Genomic DNA, 16,261 nt, shown 5'->3' on the forward strand with positions numbered 1-16,261 from the left:
AGTTTATTATTATTTTTAATCTTCACTACCACCAGTTTGGTATCTTCAGATGCATGTACATTTTTCAAGCATGCTATGATTATTTTAAGATACTTTTTATTTTTTGTTTTCCCAATGCCAGCAAATGGCAACAGCCGAAGGTCAGATTAAACGATCCGGAGGAAAGGAGCGGCCATTTGTTTTATCAAGAGCATTCTTTGCCGGTTCTCAACGTTATGGTAAGACAACATTCATAGTATATTTGTAATTTTTAAGTTATGTCCACACTATCAAATTGTATGTAACAAATTTATGTCATGTGACCATAATTGTATTTTTAAAGCTCTGTTCATACTCGTGTGAGCAGTTAATGTCTAGTTTAATAGAGTACCACAGTCGTGTCGTCACGATGCCAGGTTGCTCTTTCTGTTGTCAACAGACGTAGGTTACCGTTCATTACGCCTGAATGACTGCAAAGGCTTTCTGGAATAGGCATTTTAAAATCTAATAATTGACCATCAAAATGTACTAGAAACACAAAAAGCTCACATTATATTAGTTATCGAACATGCATTTAATCATCAATTAAAATTTACAAAGAAAAAGTAAGATACAACATCTTAATAGTTATGTTAGAAATTGGGATCAATGGTTTGGTAGTGGCGAAAGTGGCGTCGTGTTGAACGCATTTTGCAACGATAACAACGGAGTAGTTTCACGTGGTATCGTGATGTAAAACTGTAGTACTCTAAAGTGATGATGATGACAATAATAAGGATGATGTTGGTGATGATGAATGACGTTGATTATTTTTATTTATTTTATTTCACTAAAATCCAACAGAGATATACATTGTGCATAAAATTATATCAAAAAACAAAAACACCAAAAAAATTAATAATAAAAATAATAATAATATAATATTAAATGAAAATAAAACCAAAAAGTGCATATATATGTAACAATATTATTTTTATGACAATAAATACTATCACAAAAAAAATATCAATAAATGAATTTGAATTGGAAATGCCATACAACTTAGTAAGACGACAAACAAAAGCATTTCCAGGTGGAACAAAAAATAACGATGGATTTTTTGACAGTGACTGGAAGGATGAGGATGATAGTGGTGAAATTTATTGGGATGTTAATTAATATTGATGATGATAATGATGAGGAGGAGGATGATGTAGATGCTGGTGTTGTACATAGTGGTGATCAAGATGAGTGATGAAGGCAATAGTGATGTTTGAGGGGTGATAATTTGTTTTTTGTTGATATTAGAAAAAAATTACATTTCAGTAAGGAGTATACCTACAGTTTTAGCAACTAACAAAATGCAAGTGACTTCAAAAGCACCTTTCACATCTACTACATAACTCTGATTATTGTTAACTCATATACTTTCCCCACTTAACACCTTCCCCAGGTGCGATTTGGACAGGTGACAACATGGCTGATTGGGATCACTTGCAGGCCAGCATCCCAATGCTACTCTCAATCAGTGTTGCTGGCCTTCCGTTTGTAGGAGGTATGTGCGAATTCTATAGCCTATTGTATTCTCTGGTTAATAATATATACAGTTTCACTTTATTTAAGGCTTAACCTTAACTCATGACTTCCCAATGTACTTTGCTTATTTTTAATCAATGGCATATTGTTTTCCCTTTTTTTTCAATGATTGACTCATAAAATCAAACAGCTTGTTCTTATTTTTTCAAAGTTTATATTTATAATATTACAATTTTTATAAAATATGTTTTTAGGTTTTTAAATCTTTAGTACATTATGTAATATTCTGTTTGGAGCAATGGTTACCCACTTGACTAATTAAGTGTTTATTTGATTAAATTTACTAGCCATTTATACTTGTTTATGACAAAAAATTATAATGTTCTTCAAATCATTAATTTTTTCCTGATAGTAAAAATTACCTGCATTCATCAATATTAGTGTAGTGTTTGAGATATTTGTTTTGAAACAGACAATAGACACTTGTACATGAAATATAAATCAGTCTGTTTTGGAATATCATTTTCCCTTTCTCTTTTATTTTCTTCAATTTTTTGCTCTTTCTTGAGGGACCCTAACCCCTTTTTCCCCACCCCAGGATCTGCCCCTTAATATTTTCATTTTCATATGCTGTATATAATAATAATAATAACAATGACTTTATTTGAAAACGGAAAACTTGATCACAAATTAAATGTGTTTTTCACAAGGCTGTTTCTGAAGTACATAATAACAAAATTTAAATTTACAAAAACAATTACAAGACAAACAGAAATAAGGAAGTAAAAGAAACCAAAATAAAACAATTACTGTATTATCTTCTGTCTCTTATACACATCTAGATGTGTATAAGAGACAGTAATAAGGATGATGTTGGTGATGATGAATGACGTTGATTATTTTTATTTATTTTATTTCACTAAAATCCAACAGAGATATACATTGTGCATAAAATTATATCAAAAAACAAAAACACCAGCTTCTGAGCTTGAATCATATCTTTGTAATAATTTTAGCAGCCCTATTTTGTAATATTTGAATTTTATTTTGTAGAGTTTGAATGCATCGCCCCCACACAACATTGCCATAATTAAAATGTGGTGCAATTATTGACTTGTATAGCATTGAGTGTATGTTTGGGGGAAAGATATAATTACTTTTCCTAAGGTAGTATAATCCAGGAAGAACTTTGTTTATTACATTATCAATTTGTTTATTCCAAGTTAGATTTTTATCTATGATTACCCCAAGGTGTTTACAGTGATCAACACTCTTTATGTTTATACCATTGATGTTTATATTTAGATTTGAGTAATTTATTTTTGCTAATTTTTGATGAGTACCTATAATCATATATTCAGTTTTGTTGGCATTCAAAGTTAATTTGTTTTTTGTTAGCCAGTTTTTAACATTTATTAGATCAGAATTTGATTTAATTGCTATATCATTAACATTCTTCGCAGTACAATGGATTACTATATCATCTGCGTAAATACTTGTTTTGCAATTAGAAACACAGTTTGGGAGGTCGTTTATGTAAAGTATAAATATTAATGGTCCAAGAATTGAACCTTGTGGTATCCTGCAAGTGCTACGGCAGCGTTCAGAAGTCACTCCGTTTATTTTAGTTACGTGTGTTCGGTTTTGCAGAAAATTTTTAAATCATTTTATTACATGTGGATGAAGATTAAAGTTGTGTAGCTTATTAATTAAACGATCATGGTCAACAGTGTCGAAAGCTTTTTTGAGATCTAACATTACTAATCCTGTAAGATTACCTTTATCAATCGCGTCAATCCAGTCTTCAGTAATGTTTTAACAGAGCGGAAGTAGTTGAGAATTTTGGTTGGAATCCTGATTGCTGTTCATAAATTAGAGGGTCAATGAAAGGATATACCATTACTGTTAGTATCTCGTGGATTATTCTTATGTTTTGACCTTTTAAAAATGCCTATTTGTTTACAATTGGTTGAAAAAAAATATTGAATTGAATTGAATATAACTTCACCTATATTACAACCTTCCCTTTAAACCTTACATATCTTATGAATCTCGCTTATCTTACTGTCCAACATTTATCTAGTTGAGTGCAGGGAATATCAGTGTGTTAGGTTGATGGTTAAGCTGATAACAGAAATTGTCATTCAAAATCTCTAGTGAATACGCAGGGACTTATTCAAAATTGAGCTTAATTCCAGCTTTATCAAATCCATGTTTGATAAAATCTCCAGAGGGAGGCGAGATCATCTGCTAGAACAGCAAGTACAATGGGTTGCACATAGAACAAGAGAAAGTATTATCAACACACCTGGAAACAGTTTTATTTAATAATGAAGTTGGCACTGCCACGAAAATAAACCCATGAATGTACATCAATCAATATCCGGCTGATATCTAGCGGGAATTACATGCTTCCCGGTTATATTTTGTCTGATTTTCTTCACTAGAATTTCTGTACAAAAGTTTATCTCTATCAAGATTGAAGCCAGCATATAATCAACCTTTCAAGATCTTGTTTATTTTGATTAAATTGTACGTTTTTTTTTTTCTTTTTAGCTGATGTTGGTGGTTTCTTTAAAAATCCTGAACCTGAACTATTAACCAGATGGTATCAGGTATGGCCTGAGATCGTTTTATTTTATAAAAAAGAGTTAAATAAAAATTCTTAAACAGAAACAATTATCTTGGAGTAAGTAAATTAATGCCAATTAGCTATATAAAGTCCTCATATACAAATGACAATAAAATTTATGAAGAAAAAGAGGAGCCCATTGTGTTTCTTTACAAGGTCAGTCAGGGGTTTGTGTGGCTTTTTATCATACTTCATTATTACACTTATGATAAGTGAGTGCTTCTTGAATTAAATGAAGCTATAAACAGTGGCATATTTAGGAGTTTTGAAGTGGGGGGCTGATGGGGATTGATGATTAACGGAAGGGCACTAGGTTGAAAAATAAGGTGATTTTTAACTACATGTGCATAATTATTTTGCTTCAAACATTTTCAATGGAGGGAGACTGGGGGGGTGCGCACCCCCTTGATAAACCACTGGCTATAAAAATTATGACACAGCCAATCACAGGATGCAGTAGTCATGATGTTTACATTTTACCTGGCATAGGAGAATAAATGCTAACCCTAAATTAATTCTGCTACTTAAAAGTATTAAATGATCACCATCACCATTTATTAATTTTATAGGCCGCAGCGTATCAACCCTTCTTCAGGGCACACGCTCATTTGGACACCAAACGCCGAGAACCATGGCTACAACCAGCTAACAACATGGCTGTAATCAGAAGCGCTATTCGTCAACGTTATGCTCTACTACCGTTTTGGTACACGCAGTTCTATATATCATCACTGAATGGAGCACTTGTAATGAGGTAAGCTTTATCCTTAAGGAATAAGATATAATAGATCTTTCTTCTAAGGCCACCCCTTGGATGCTGTTACTAATGTCCTTAAAAAAAAAGACGTGTAAACATACATAAACACATGCATTTTTGGGACAAACATGCGTTTGAGGTACACGCATGTAAATCTTAGCAGTGTTTTGATTGGTCATTTTTTAAAGTTTGATTGGCACTCCGGGAACCTCCATTACTTTCCCTCTTGACCTCTGTTGCTCTTTTTTCTACTCTATGCCAATCCCATTCTGTTTCCTCATCATTAGTATTTAAAAGTGTTTTTCCATCTACGATAGATTTATTATTAAGAGGGGCCATCCTAGTCTGTAGAATTTTGTTATTGAATGTAAAGGGATGACCCTTCCAGCTTATTCCAGAAGGCTGGCTGATATTAACAAGTCTAATAAATAACTAAAATATTGTGATAGGCCTATAACCTTTTGGTACTAGCAGAACATTCAATATAAAGAGGGTAGACAAAACAAAACATCCAATTTTTTTTTTTGCACTTTATAAATCCATCAACTGAGGACCTCCAGTGGTACTCTATGGGAGCTTTGGTAATAAAAATTATAAACACTATAATATATCTAAAAGAATAATCTACTCCACCTACATGTGTGCTACTATACTACAAGTCTCTATACAACTTCAAATACAGGTCTAATTAAAGTAAAGATCGCCGCTAATTATAGACCACCTTTCTGTGGCCCCAAATATTTTTTCTTTATTTTCGTAATAATAATTTTTTAAATTAAAGAGCAGAACTGCTTAGTTTTCTGCAAAATAATATATTTATTATACACTACATACAAATATTCAAAACTCCTGAGATATAATAAATAATGAAAGGAGTTGTTATTAATCAGATTTTAGGAAATAGAATGTGTGTTTCTCTCTACTTTACATAGCTCAGTACAACTTAGACATATGTGTGATATGTACTACATATAAACATGCACATTTTTGAGGTGTATTTAAAAAACTGAAAGCATGAATGATGATTAATAAGATTACAGACGAGGAAGGAAACTTAGGAACTGGAATTTTTTTTTCTGTTTCTCCTAAAATATTATATTAAATTACATTTCCCAGGAGGTCTGTCAAGAAAGCAGCTGCCTTTACAAAAGTCTAGCAATTTTATATGTGTGTGGATGATGTGTTAAATATAATATGATCATCAACTCTTTGACATGTTAAAAAAGATTATTAAACTATTGGGTCTGTTATTACAAACAAGATGGATGTATATAATGATACTGTATGTCAGTGTGCAGAGCCTGCCACCCAGTAGCACTTCCCTATCTTACTTGTTATTTTAATAATAATCTTTTTGTATATGTTGATATTGCTGATGATTTTATGATGATTTATAAACCTAGAATTTCTAAATGTTTAAATGTCACGTGAATATATATGACTGTATTGAAACAATTATAAAGTGATTGATATTTTAATTTGTAGTATCAATTTTCCAAAGTGTATTATGCATATTTTTTGTCTGTAGCATTGAATTACCAGTTGTATATACTTGTGGTTTGTACAGAAAAATATCTTTATTTTTTAATATGAGATTCATTTACTAATAATATAAGTACTATAATGAATATGTATGTATATATACATACATATTCATTATAGTACTACATAGCGCATACAGCTCTTCACAGTATGCACTCTATAAGCAACCATTATTGTTAATTCATGGAAATCAGAGCCCTTTCACATCTATGTTAACAAATATGAAAAATTTATTTATTTATTTTATTTTATTTTTATTATTTATTTAGGCACACAATACATGTGCCAAGGATTGTCAATAGCGAATATATCACTATCCTACTTGAAGGTGACAATCCCTTACATAAGACAAACATATACACACGATGCTTTACACAAACTAAATCTCTATATGAGATTTAGGGAGTGGAGTTGTTTTGGTCGGAGAAAAAATCCTGCAACACTGACAGGAATTGAACCCCTGGGATTGGAAGGCAAGCATCTTAACCACCAAGCTATTCAACTCCACTCAAAGAAAAGAATTATTTGATATCACTTCCTTTATTTTACAGACCGCTGTGGGCACAATTCCCTACAGACACCAACACATTTAAGACTGAGGATGAGTACATGATAGGTAAGTCCATGATTTTTAACAGTTCATAAAATTAATGTCAGTCAAGATACTGAATAGTTTTGTCTGTTAAAGGGTCGTCCATTATTTTCGTTAGTTTCACAAGTATACAAAACATACTCTTTCCTATTACCTCCCTCCCCTTTACGGAGTCCAGAATATAATGATGATTTTTGTAATTTTGCAATTACAATTTTATGTATAACATAGTACCAATATGCCTACACTGTCAGCACCCTCCCCTAAAGCGTATGTTTTGTACTGTTAAGAATGTAGTAGATAGTCCCTAAGAAGGGATTAATTCTTGTCTTTTGCTGAATCATCTTGCCAACTGAGACAACTTCAATCTTTCTCTCACTTGTCATATTAAGATATCAGTACTCAAAGGTGATTGGCCGGCTTCCGCGTTTTCCCAACAACATTTTGTCGATAAATCATAAGCTTCCTGTTAGTAGCTTATCAGTCAAGAAACCAAAGCAACCATATACCTACACTGGCATATCTAGGGGTTTTAAGTTAGGGGAACTACTTTAGTTTGATTTCCTTGTTTCAAACATTTCCAGTGGGAGCAAGGAGTGGGGCACAAGCTTTTTTGGGGAGGGCATATAGCCCCTACTCTATTTTTTTTAAAAATAACATAAGAGCAAGCCCGAGTGTAGGTAATTTTCTTTGTACAGTAATAGTCACTTTATGTTTATTATTGTTTATTTGTTTTGTACTAGGGAAATGAAATTCTGAAATATAAATGCTGAATGAATGAATAATTATTGTGTAATGATTTGTATAGTTTTTGTAGTTGGTTTACCTATTTACAAATATGAATTATTTCATTTGAAAATATTAAACTTTCTTAAGTATCAAAAAGTATTGATACCTGATATGTACAGTCACCATATTGTAAATAATACCCCATAATAAATTATGAAAGTAGTTCTGTGTTTGTAAGTAGGTCATTGAAAAGGTTCTTTGAATTATGTCGTTAACATACAGACTCTAAACAAGCCATCCCACAATACACTGTGGTGCAACATTGCTTATCATGTACTGAACATCCTGGGGAGACATGGCTATGAATGCACCGCAGAACATCTTAATAAATACATAAATATAATAATAAAAAAAATGAGGTTTTTATAGCGCACATTTCCATTTACAAAAAAAAAATGCCTGATGCAGTTAAGAAGAATAGAAATTGGATATTTAAAGCAAAGAAGTTACCTGAGAAATATATTATCATTCAATTAAGCTATGAAATATCCTAGAAAATAACTCAAACTTACAGTGGACAGTTAATGTTTTAAGCCCTATCCACACACTCAAAGTTTATTTGACATAAATATGTCAGAATGCCTATAAATATCACATCAAAACCATATGTAGGCAGATATGACCATATATGGATATACAACATATATGGGCATACAAATTTGATTGAAGAGTGCTTTACAGTACAATATTGACCTTGGTCCTTATTTTATTATAAATTATTGACCCCAATTTAAAATATTGACCCCTTACTATAATTTTATTTATTCATTCTGTTTTTATTATCAAAAGTCATTGCAGTAAAACATATATGAATTGCAGGTAAATTTACAAAATTACAATATTATTTAAAGATATAAAATTATTGATATGCAACTGGAGGAAGAACCTTAAAACACAGAGAGAAAAACGGGAAAAGCTCACAGTGTAAAAAACAAAACAAAATCAACATCACAAAAAAAAGAAAAACACCAAAAAGGAAGATTACACCAAAACATACATTTGAAAAAAGACGAACACAAACACCTTAACATTTGTATAAGGGAAAATGATTCACACCAGGACAAAACAACAAAAACAATACAAACTCATTTTGTATGCGTTACATAATTAGTTAAAATTAAGTAATGAAGTAGATGTACTTCATACAGGGGTCCATATTTTAATATAATTATTTGTGGGTGAACATTTTGTAAATATATTATACAATTGTTTCATATTGTAACATTCCGTAATGTAAAATAACCTGAGCATATGAAAGATAGAAATGGATGAATAAATATTTTTTACAGGGAATTGTTATTATTTTACAGTAATAAAATAGTAACTTTTTCGCTAAGCCTCGCCCCTCCGTTATTGTTGGAAAGTTCCCACAAAATGATAGTTTTAACATACACAAGCATGTGCATATTTGGAGCAACACATGTGTTCGTAGGGTATGTGCATTTTTCGGGCCATGTTCTAAGTGGTCAGTTGTTAAGTTTGATTGACATTTTGGAAAGGTACATTTTTAACCGTGATAAATTTTTACCTAAATTCAGGTTCCCTACACTGGCAGTGCACCAAACGAATACTAATACTTCACATTTTTTCATTTTATAATGATTATAATTATGAACAATTTAAAATTTGGCTTTAAATTTAATTTTGAGTGACTTAGCAGACAATTCTTTATATACTTGTAATTCTTAATACATGCATTAATAATATTCTCATTGTTTTTTGTCTTATTCTTTCCTGTTAGGCAAGTCTCTATTAGTTCACCCAGTCACCTCTAAAGGAGCAACAGCTGTTAATGTATATTTTCCAGGCAAAGATTCTGTAAGATTCACATAATTTTATTTTAGTATTTACTCACACAAATAAGAATAGGCACTCTTGGGATTATATGCTATGAAAATGGAATGGGCTGCAAGCCAATCTAGTGCCATTTGTAATGGATTTATTGAGGTGTGGAATGACGCATCGTTCATCCGTTATAAATATATTTAACTTTATCATGTAAACCTTTTCTTTGGAATGTATTGTTTGTATAATGTGTTAAATTTTGCATAAATTGTATTAATCAACATTAACAAATACAATCATATATAATGTACAGTTTTTATAGATATATTATATTTATTTATTTTTATGATTAAATTTTTATCTAGGTAATGTAAACTAGATAAAGTAATTGCTGCGAAGCAGCCAATTCATATTTTTGACAGCAATTTGACCTCTGAAAGGTCATTGTTTGTCAAAAAACAAGGGCCTAAGGCGAGTGAAAAGCGGAGTTTCCTTCTTTCGTTCTGCCGGGTAAAATCAATTACTTTAGGTGACGCATGTGGCGACGCTCGAGTATTACTATTCAGCGTTTTTACTATATTTCTAGGTTTCCTATTTCTACGTTTAATCTGCCCATGTCTCAGCCACAATATTTTGAGGCCAATATTATTTACGAACCCAGTTAAACTTATTTACTAGCCTATTTCAACATGCTAATTATTACATTTAGGCGACGCTTGTTGTAGACTGGCATACACGGTACCAGTGCTCGTTTTTACAATGTTTCTACGTCAGCTTGTCAGTGTTCTAATATAGACAATGGGTCGTACGTGTCTCATATTATTTGTTATATTTTTATTATTCATTATTTTCACTTGACTCGCATAAATAATTTTGTTCGAAGAACATTTATATGCAGTTGTACTTCGCAGCACTTCACTTGCAATTTGCAATTTCTAGTCTTAGGGAATAACCCTTGACTGGTCTTAATTTTGTTTACTTGGGCCCAGCAACTAAATTCAAACCTGTGCTGTGATAAGGCTAGCTGCGCCCTTGTCATACTGTTTAATCACTTAGCTTGCTCTAGCGTATACAGTAGCACTCGGTGTTCCAAATACAGTCTCCAGTCAATCATGTAGCTTGCGCTAGCGTATAGCACTCAGTGTTCCAACCAAGTCTCCGGTCAATCACTTAGCTTGCTCTAGCGTGTGGCACTTGGTGTTCCAAATACAGTCTCCAGTCATACTGTTTAATCACTTAGCTTGCTCTAGCGTATAGCACTCGGTGTTCCAAATACAATTTCCGGTCATACTGTTTAATCACTTAGCTTGCTCTAGCGTATAGCACTCGGTGTTACAAATACAGTCTCCATCCAGGTGTTTCAGAGTAATATGGCCTTAGACCAATAGTACAATATATAATACCAGCACATGACTAATTAGAATATTATAGTCAGGTTTATAACTACTGTATCTGAGAATATTCTTAATATTGAAGTTATTGATGAACTTGATAATTTTTTTTTCTATTAAAAGATCTGGTACGATGTTCAGACTTACAAATCATATACTGGAACTAAGTCTATCTCAATATCAGTTACACTGGAAAAGGTATGTATGAAAAGCATGGACTTGAAGTAAAGTTGTGGCATTCCTAGTACAGGGCTCATCTTCCAATCTTGATGTTATAAGTTCAATCCATACATGTGAATTTCAACCTTTACCATTCTTCATCTTAACTGTTTTATTCATTTCAAAATTTTTAGTAATAATACAGTGTCAGAATTTGGGCTATAGCTCTGGTATTTTTTTTTTTTTTAATATCTGAATAAATAAATATAAATAAATAACTATATAGGTGGTGGATGGTTAAGTTGATTGATAGATTGGTGGAAAGAAGAATGGATTGATGGATTGAAGGAAGGAATGAACGAACAAAGAAGCAAAGGAAGGATGGAGGAGTAAACTACATTAACAGCCTTCAGATTAGATGTACATAAGCCAAAAGTTCTTTTATACACTTCAGACTAGGAAGGCAGCACATGTACAAATATGACTTGCATTGTTTCTAAACAATAATACAGTACTGTACAAGCATTAGTTGGCAGTCAACCTCTCCGTATCTCTCTATGATTTCTCCACATCGGCCGTCTGGTGCCCTTCGGCGTCTCTCTGCCTCAAAATACATAAAACAGTTCATGGATTCTGCCCTTGTCCATCAAATTTTCATAATTTGTATTTGATCTAGTTTACTTTTACTTTCTCTATGCATGTGCCATACTTTTTTTTTTTAAATTTACAAACAGTAATTGTCTTCTTATGTCTTTGTTACTCATTCTTTAAACATTATTTTCTGTGAAGTTTAATGTACCGTCAAATGTAATGTTTTTGGCTGACCATCAATACTGTAGTTTTGCCAAGAATTTTATGTTACCTATATCATTAAACTGGTAGAGTATTGAATTCTTCACTCGCCCGTCAATAATGATAATAAAATAAAATTTTTAGTGCACAGGCGGCCACGAAGAAATGAAATTTCAGAAAAATGTTTTTCTTTATTTTAATTATTTTCGCCGCTGCCTTGAAATCTCCAAAAATAAGATATGTATGTTTCTTCCTAATTATATAAAGCAATTAACCATCCCATATACTACACTATTTACATTCACCAATAAAAGCGTATGTTTATTTTCTCCTCTATACGGATGTTTTTGGAAAAATTATTTGCTAAAATAAAGAAAACAAATTTATTGTTATTCTTTTTCCAGCCTTCTGATGATCTTTAAAATAATAAGTTCACGAAACAAGGTATAAACAGAGTCTCAACTTAGTATTGTTTAGGAAGGAAGAGAGAGAGAGAGAGAGAGAGAAGGTTAAACTTTAGTATTTAGTATTGTTTAGGGAGAAAGGGTAACATTTAATACATTCAGACAGAGATGGTAAAGTTTATTAAAGTTTAACATGGGATAACATTTTGTAGTTTTTCTTATTTGACATCCTGTAATTATTTGTAAATATTTTAGGGGTTCTTTCAAAGTTTGCCACTGCCATTAAAGTGCACAAATGTTTTTGATAGTATATTTCATAACCTGACCTTTTCAACAAACAGTAGTCACAATTTCTCTCTAAATCTGAATATGCCACTGTAGTTTACACTGCTTCATCATTAATCAATTTATTCAGCTACATACAACTACAGCATGCAGCTGGCCTTTGCTAAGTAGACTTTCAGGCATCTAATAACGTAAAAAGTTTAGATTTTTTTGTGTAAAATCTTGAATCTTGCCAAAAAATGTTGAACCAGTAACATGAACTTTTTGAGTGTATGACTAGTGGTTTAGTATTATTAAAAAATGATGGTGTGTATTATACAGCAAGGCAATCCCAAAAGAAATTAAATTATGATGATATTACAATTTCTGCTTTTTAAAGGAATTGCTTCAACAGTGGTATCATTTTTAAACATTTCTCACAACAGTCTCATGTTGGTGTTGTCTTATGTTCACATTGTAAGAACTGAAACTTACAACCTCATTATGATACTTAAGTCCTGTTCTCATTGTATTGTATTAAAGATGTAATGTATTTTACGCTTGTAATCCAAATTCCTTTGAATTTTATTGTATTTAATGACGTAATGCTTTTTTTAAAAAAATGTTTTAAAATCTTTTTAGCTTGTAATCCAGACCTTTTTTATTGAATTGCCCTACGTGGGATGAATAAAGATGTATTGTATTGTATTGTATTGAATTTATTTGTGTGGGATACAATGAAAAAAAATCAAATTGAGAATTTTAATGTCATGCAAATGTTGATGAGAAACACTCTCGATTGGGCTTGGAATTGCAATTATTTTCCATTCAAGAGAAGTACAATTTAAAAAAATATATTTAAATACAATAATAAAAAAAAATTCAAACAAGTTTCATGTTTCTAAAGGTCATATTTTGAGCATTTAATTTAATTACTGTTTGTTTTCACGCAGATTCCAGTTTATCAGCTTGGTGGCAGTATAGTTCCTAAGAAAGAACGTGTAAGACGTTGTTCAGCGCTCGGCGTCGACGATCCATATACCCTGGTGGTTGCACTTGACGCCCAGGTAAAAAGATAGTGTATATCTAAATATTAGAATATTTAAACATGTGCTGCTTTTAATATTGTCATTAAAAGTAATTCTATCAACTTTGTGTATATTCGTTTAACTTTTAAATTTATTTATGTATTTATGCAAACTTTAAAGATTGGAAGGCCAACCTTTAATCACCAAGCTGCAGCTCCACTTGGTGAATTAACTGTTTACAATAAATCCTTGATAAACTTGTACAGCTTCATCAACAAGTTTGAAATATTTCTGGATAATTTCAATTGTTCAAATTTGATTGATGTACGACGCACTAATTTTTCCTGTAGTATTCCGCCAAGGGGGAGCTGTACATTGATGATGGCCATTCATTTGACTACAAGCAGAATCAATTCTTGTATCGTAGCTTCACATATCAGGATAATAAATTGACCTCTAAGTAAGTACCTTTTTCTCACTTCACAATATCACAGTGCAAAATGTGATGTATTTGATAATCCAACATTGACCCATTGAACCCATTGACATAGAGGTACATCCTTCATTAAAGAGGTGGAAACTTTCATTGCTGAGAATTGCCTATGAATTCCTGTATAAATTTCCTTTGATTTTCTTTTTTATTGGCTAGTATCTTGCATCCATAAATTTATCAAACAGCCTCCACATCCTGTATCTAGTAGGTATGGTTGTGGATTTAGACTTGTTGGTAAATATATTTTGGCTCTTCGCAATTTACCATTTATTAACTTTATGTTTACATATGTACATAATGCTTTCTTTTGGTTTGTTTATGTGCTGAAACCTTTTATTTGTCATGCAAATCCCTTACCCCTAAATATTTCTCCTTCCCCCACTTCTTTTCTTTCCTGAATTTGTAACAAAACATATTGGTCAATTTTTAATGTTTTCTGAGGCTGTGGCTGTCGATCCACCAGTCTTAAAATGAATTCATAATTCTGATTGGATGCAATTGAGTGTCCTAATCTAATCTGTACACACATTAACATCCAATCAGGATTAGGAATTCATTTAAAATTGGTGTAACAGTAGCCACTGCCTTTTTGATAATATCTGACCTTGATCATCTTCTTCCGGAATTCGCAATACTTTTTATTGAAGGCTTTGGCGCAGAAGATATTTAAATATTAATTTTTCTGGCAAGGATATGTTCGTATTTGTTACATTCTGAGTTCTTTTCAATTAAAAGAAATTATTTTTGTCAATGATTTTTAAAATATTAAGGAAGTACAGATTTATGGTTTTGTGTGTGGGTAGTGTCATCCTGTCTGATGTCAATTAATGTTTTTTTTTGTAAATGGAAAGTTGAAAGGTCAGCACATAACAATGATTATGTGATTTTGATTATTCGAAATAAATTCCATATTTTTTGTTTAGTTTTTCCTATTTATTTTACTTATAGTTTACCCAACAAAATACCTATAAAAATGATTTTCATACATACTGTACAACACAAGGTTCTCTATAAAATTTAAATCTCAAATGAGGCTTAAGAAATGGAGATCTTTTGGATCATGAGAGAGAATCTTATAACTTGTACGAGAACTGAATTTGGGTACTTTAGAGTGGAAGGCAAACACCTTAACGTCAGAGCTACGGCTCCACCCGCAGGTTATAGCTTCCCTCCTTGGTTGATATTAACAGATGTTATTATAGAAAATGTATATTTTTTATCAGATTTCTCTTGTTAATTTTTTATCAGTGATGTTGATAGATGGCAAATATTTCATTTATAAAAAACAAAGTTCTCGGATGCGTTTTATTTCCCTGCCACGTTTGCAGACTTGTAATGCTGGAAGGACTTACACAAAATTCTGCCTGGAAAATGATTCACACAAACATCAGAAATCTACTTTATCTTTGTCCAGGGTCTAGATTAATGGCCTACTAACTGCTTTTCCCCCAGTTTTCCCCCAGAGGATTTGCGGTTTGAAGAGCACAGACTTGATACAGACGCTAGTTTCCGTATCAGTAATACAAATATAGTACAAATATAGTACTGGAGGGATTAGAAACTTGAAACCCACCCACACTCTGTGTATCATATAATTCAATCTGCTCGTCCCAGCTTGATAAGATAATTACTCAAATGAACTGAACTAAATGTATACCAGTGTCTGCCCCCATTCAACCTCCACCACTTTTAGTGACCTACAACCTCCGTTTACTTAAACCTCTTATGATAGAATTTAATTGATAGGAGTTCAGTATTATCTCCTCAGGATACACAGAAGTCTATTTTAAGAGATTTATAATTACCAACAAGGTAATAAAGAGGGAATGTGTAATAGTATGGGTAAATCAAGACATAAAATAAAAAAATAAAAAAAAAATTACTAGGACTGCTATAAGTGTCATAATATTGTTTTTCCAGCAAAATAAAATTAAAATTTTAAACTTTAATACTATAATTTTAACATAATTGAAATAGATACATATCCTTTTAAGACAAAAAAATAGTAATATAAATACTGATTATGGATTATTAAGTAGTAACTATAGCAACAGTAATCATATGAGGCATGTTGTATCAAAATGGTTAAGTTGTCGCACAGACAAATATTGAGTAAAGGAGCTATAAAATATGGTAGCT

The 16,261-nt window shown here is 31.8% G+C and overlaps 1 protein-coding gene across 2 annotated transcripts in view; it reads left to right on the forward strand.

Annotated features, from left to right (window-relative positions):
- LOC117123095 (neutral alpha-glucosidase AB-like) overlaps window positions 1–16,261 on the forward strand; it is a 73,578-nt gene that overhangs the window by 42,962 nt on the left and 14,355 nt on the right. For both annotated transcript variants that reach the window (XM_033268920.1, XM_033268921.1), the window contains 9 exons: window positions 122–218; window positions 1,412–1,513; window positions 4,051–4,109; window positions 4,696–4,880; window positions 6,977–7,041; window positions 9,548–9,624; window positions 11,106–11,180; window positions 13,555–13,668; window positions 13,980–14,089. In XM_033268920.1, coding sequence (XP_033124811.1) covers window positions 122–218; window positions 1,412–1,513; window positions 4,051–4,109; window positions 4,696–4,880; window positions 6,977–7,041; window positions 9,548–9,624; window positions 11,106–11,180; window positions 13,555–13,668; window positions 13,980–14,089 — 884 coding nt within the window. The remainder of the gene's footprint in view (window positions 1–121; window positions 219–1,411; window positions 1,514–4,050; window positions 4,110–4,695; window positions 4,881–6,976; window positions 7,042–9,547; window positions 9,625–11,105; window positions 11,181–13,554; window positions 13,669–13,979; window positions 14,090–16,261) is intronic.

The sequence above is a fragment of the Anneissia japonica genome, unplaced genomic scaffold (assembly GCF_011630105.1).
Source record: "Anneissia japonica isolate Jap-2015-1 unplaced genomic scaffold, ASM1163010v1 scaffold11402_len470986_cov188, whole genome shotgun sequence".
Classification (NCBI taxonomy): domain Eukaryota; kingdom Metazoa; phylum Echinodermata; class Crinoidea; order Comatulida; family Comatulidae; genus Anneissia; species Anneissia japonica.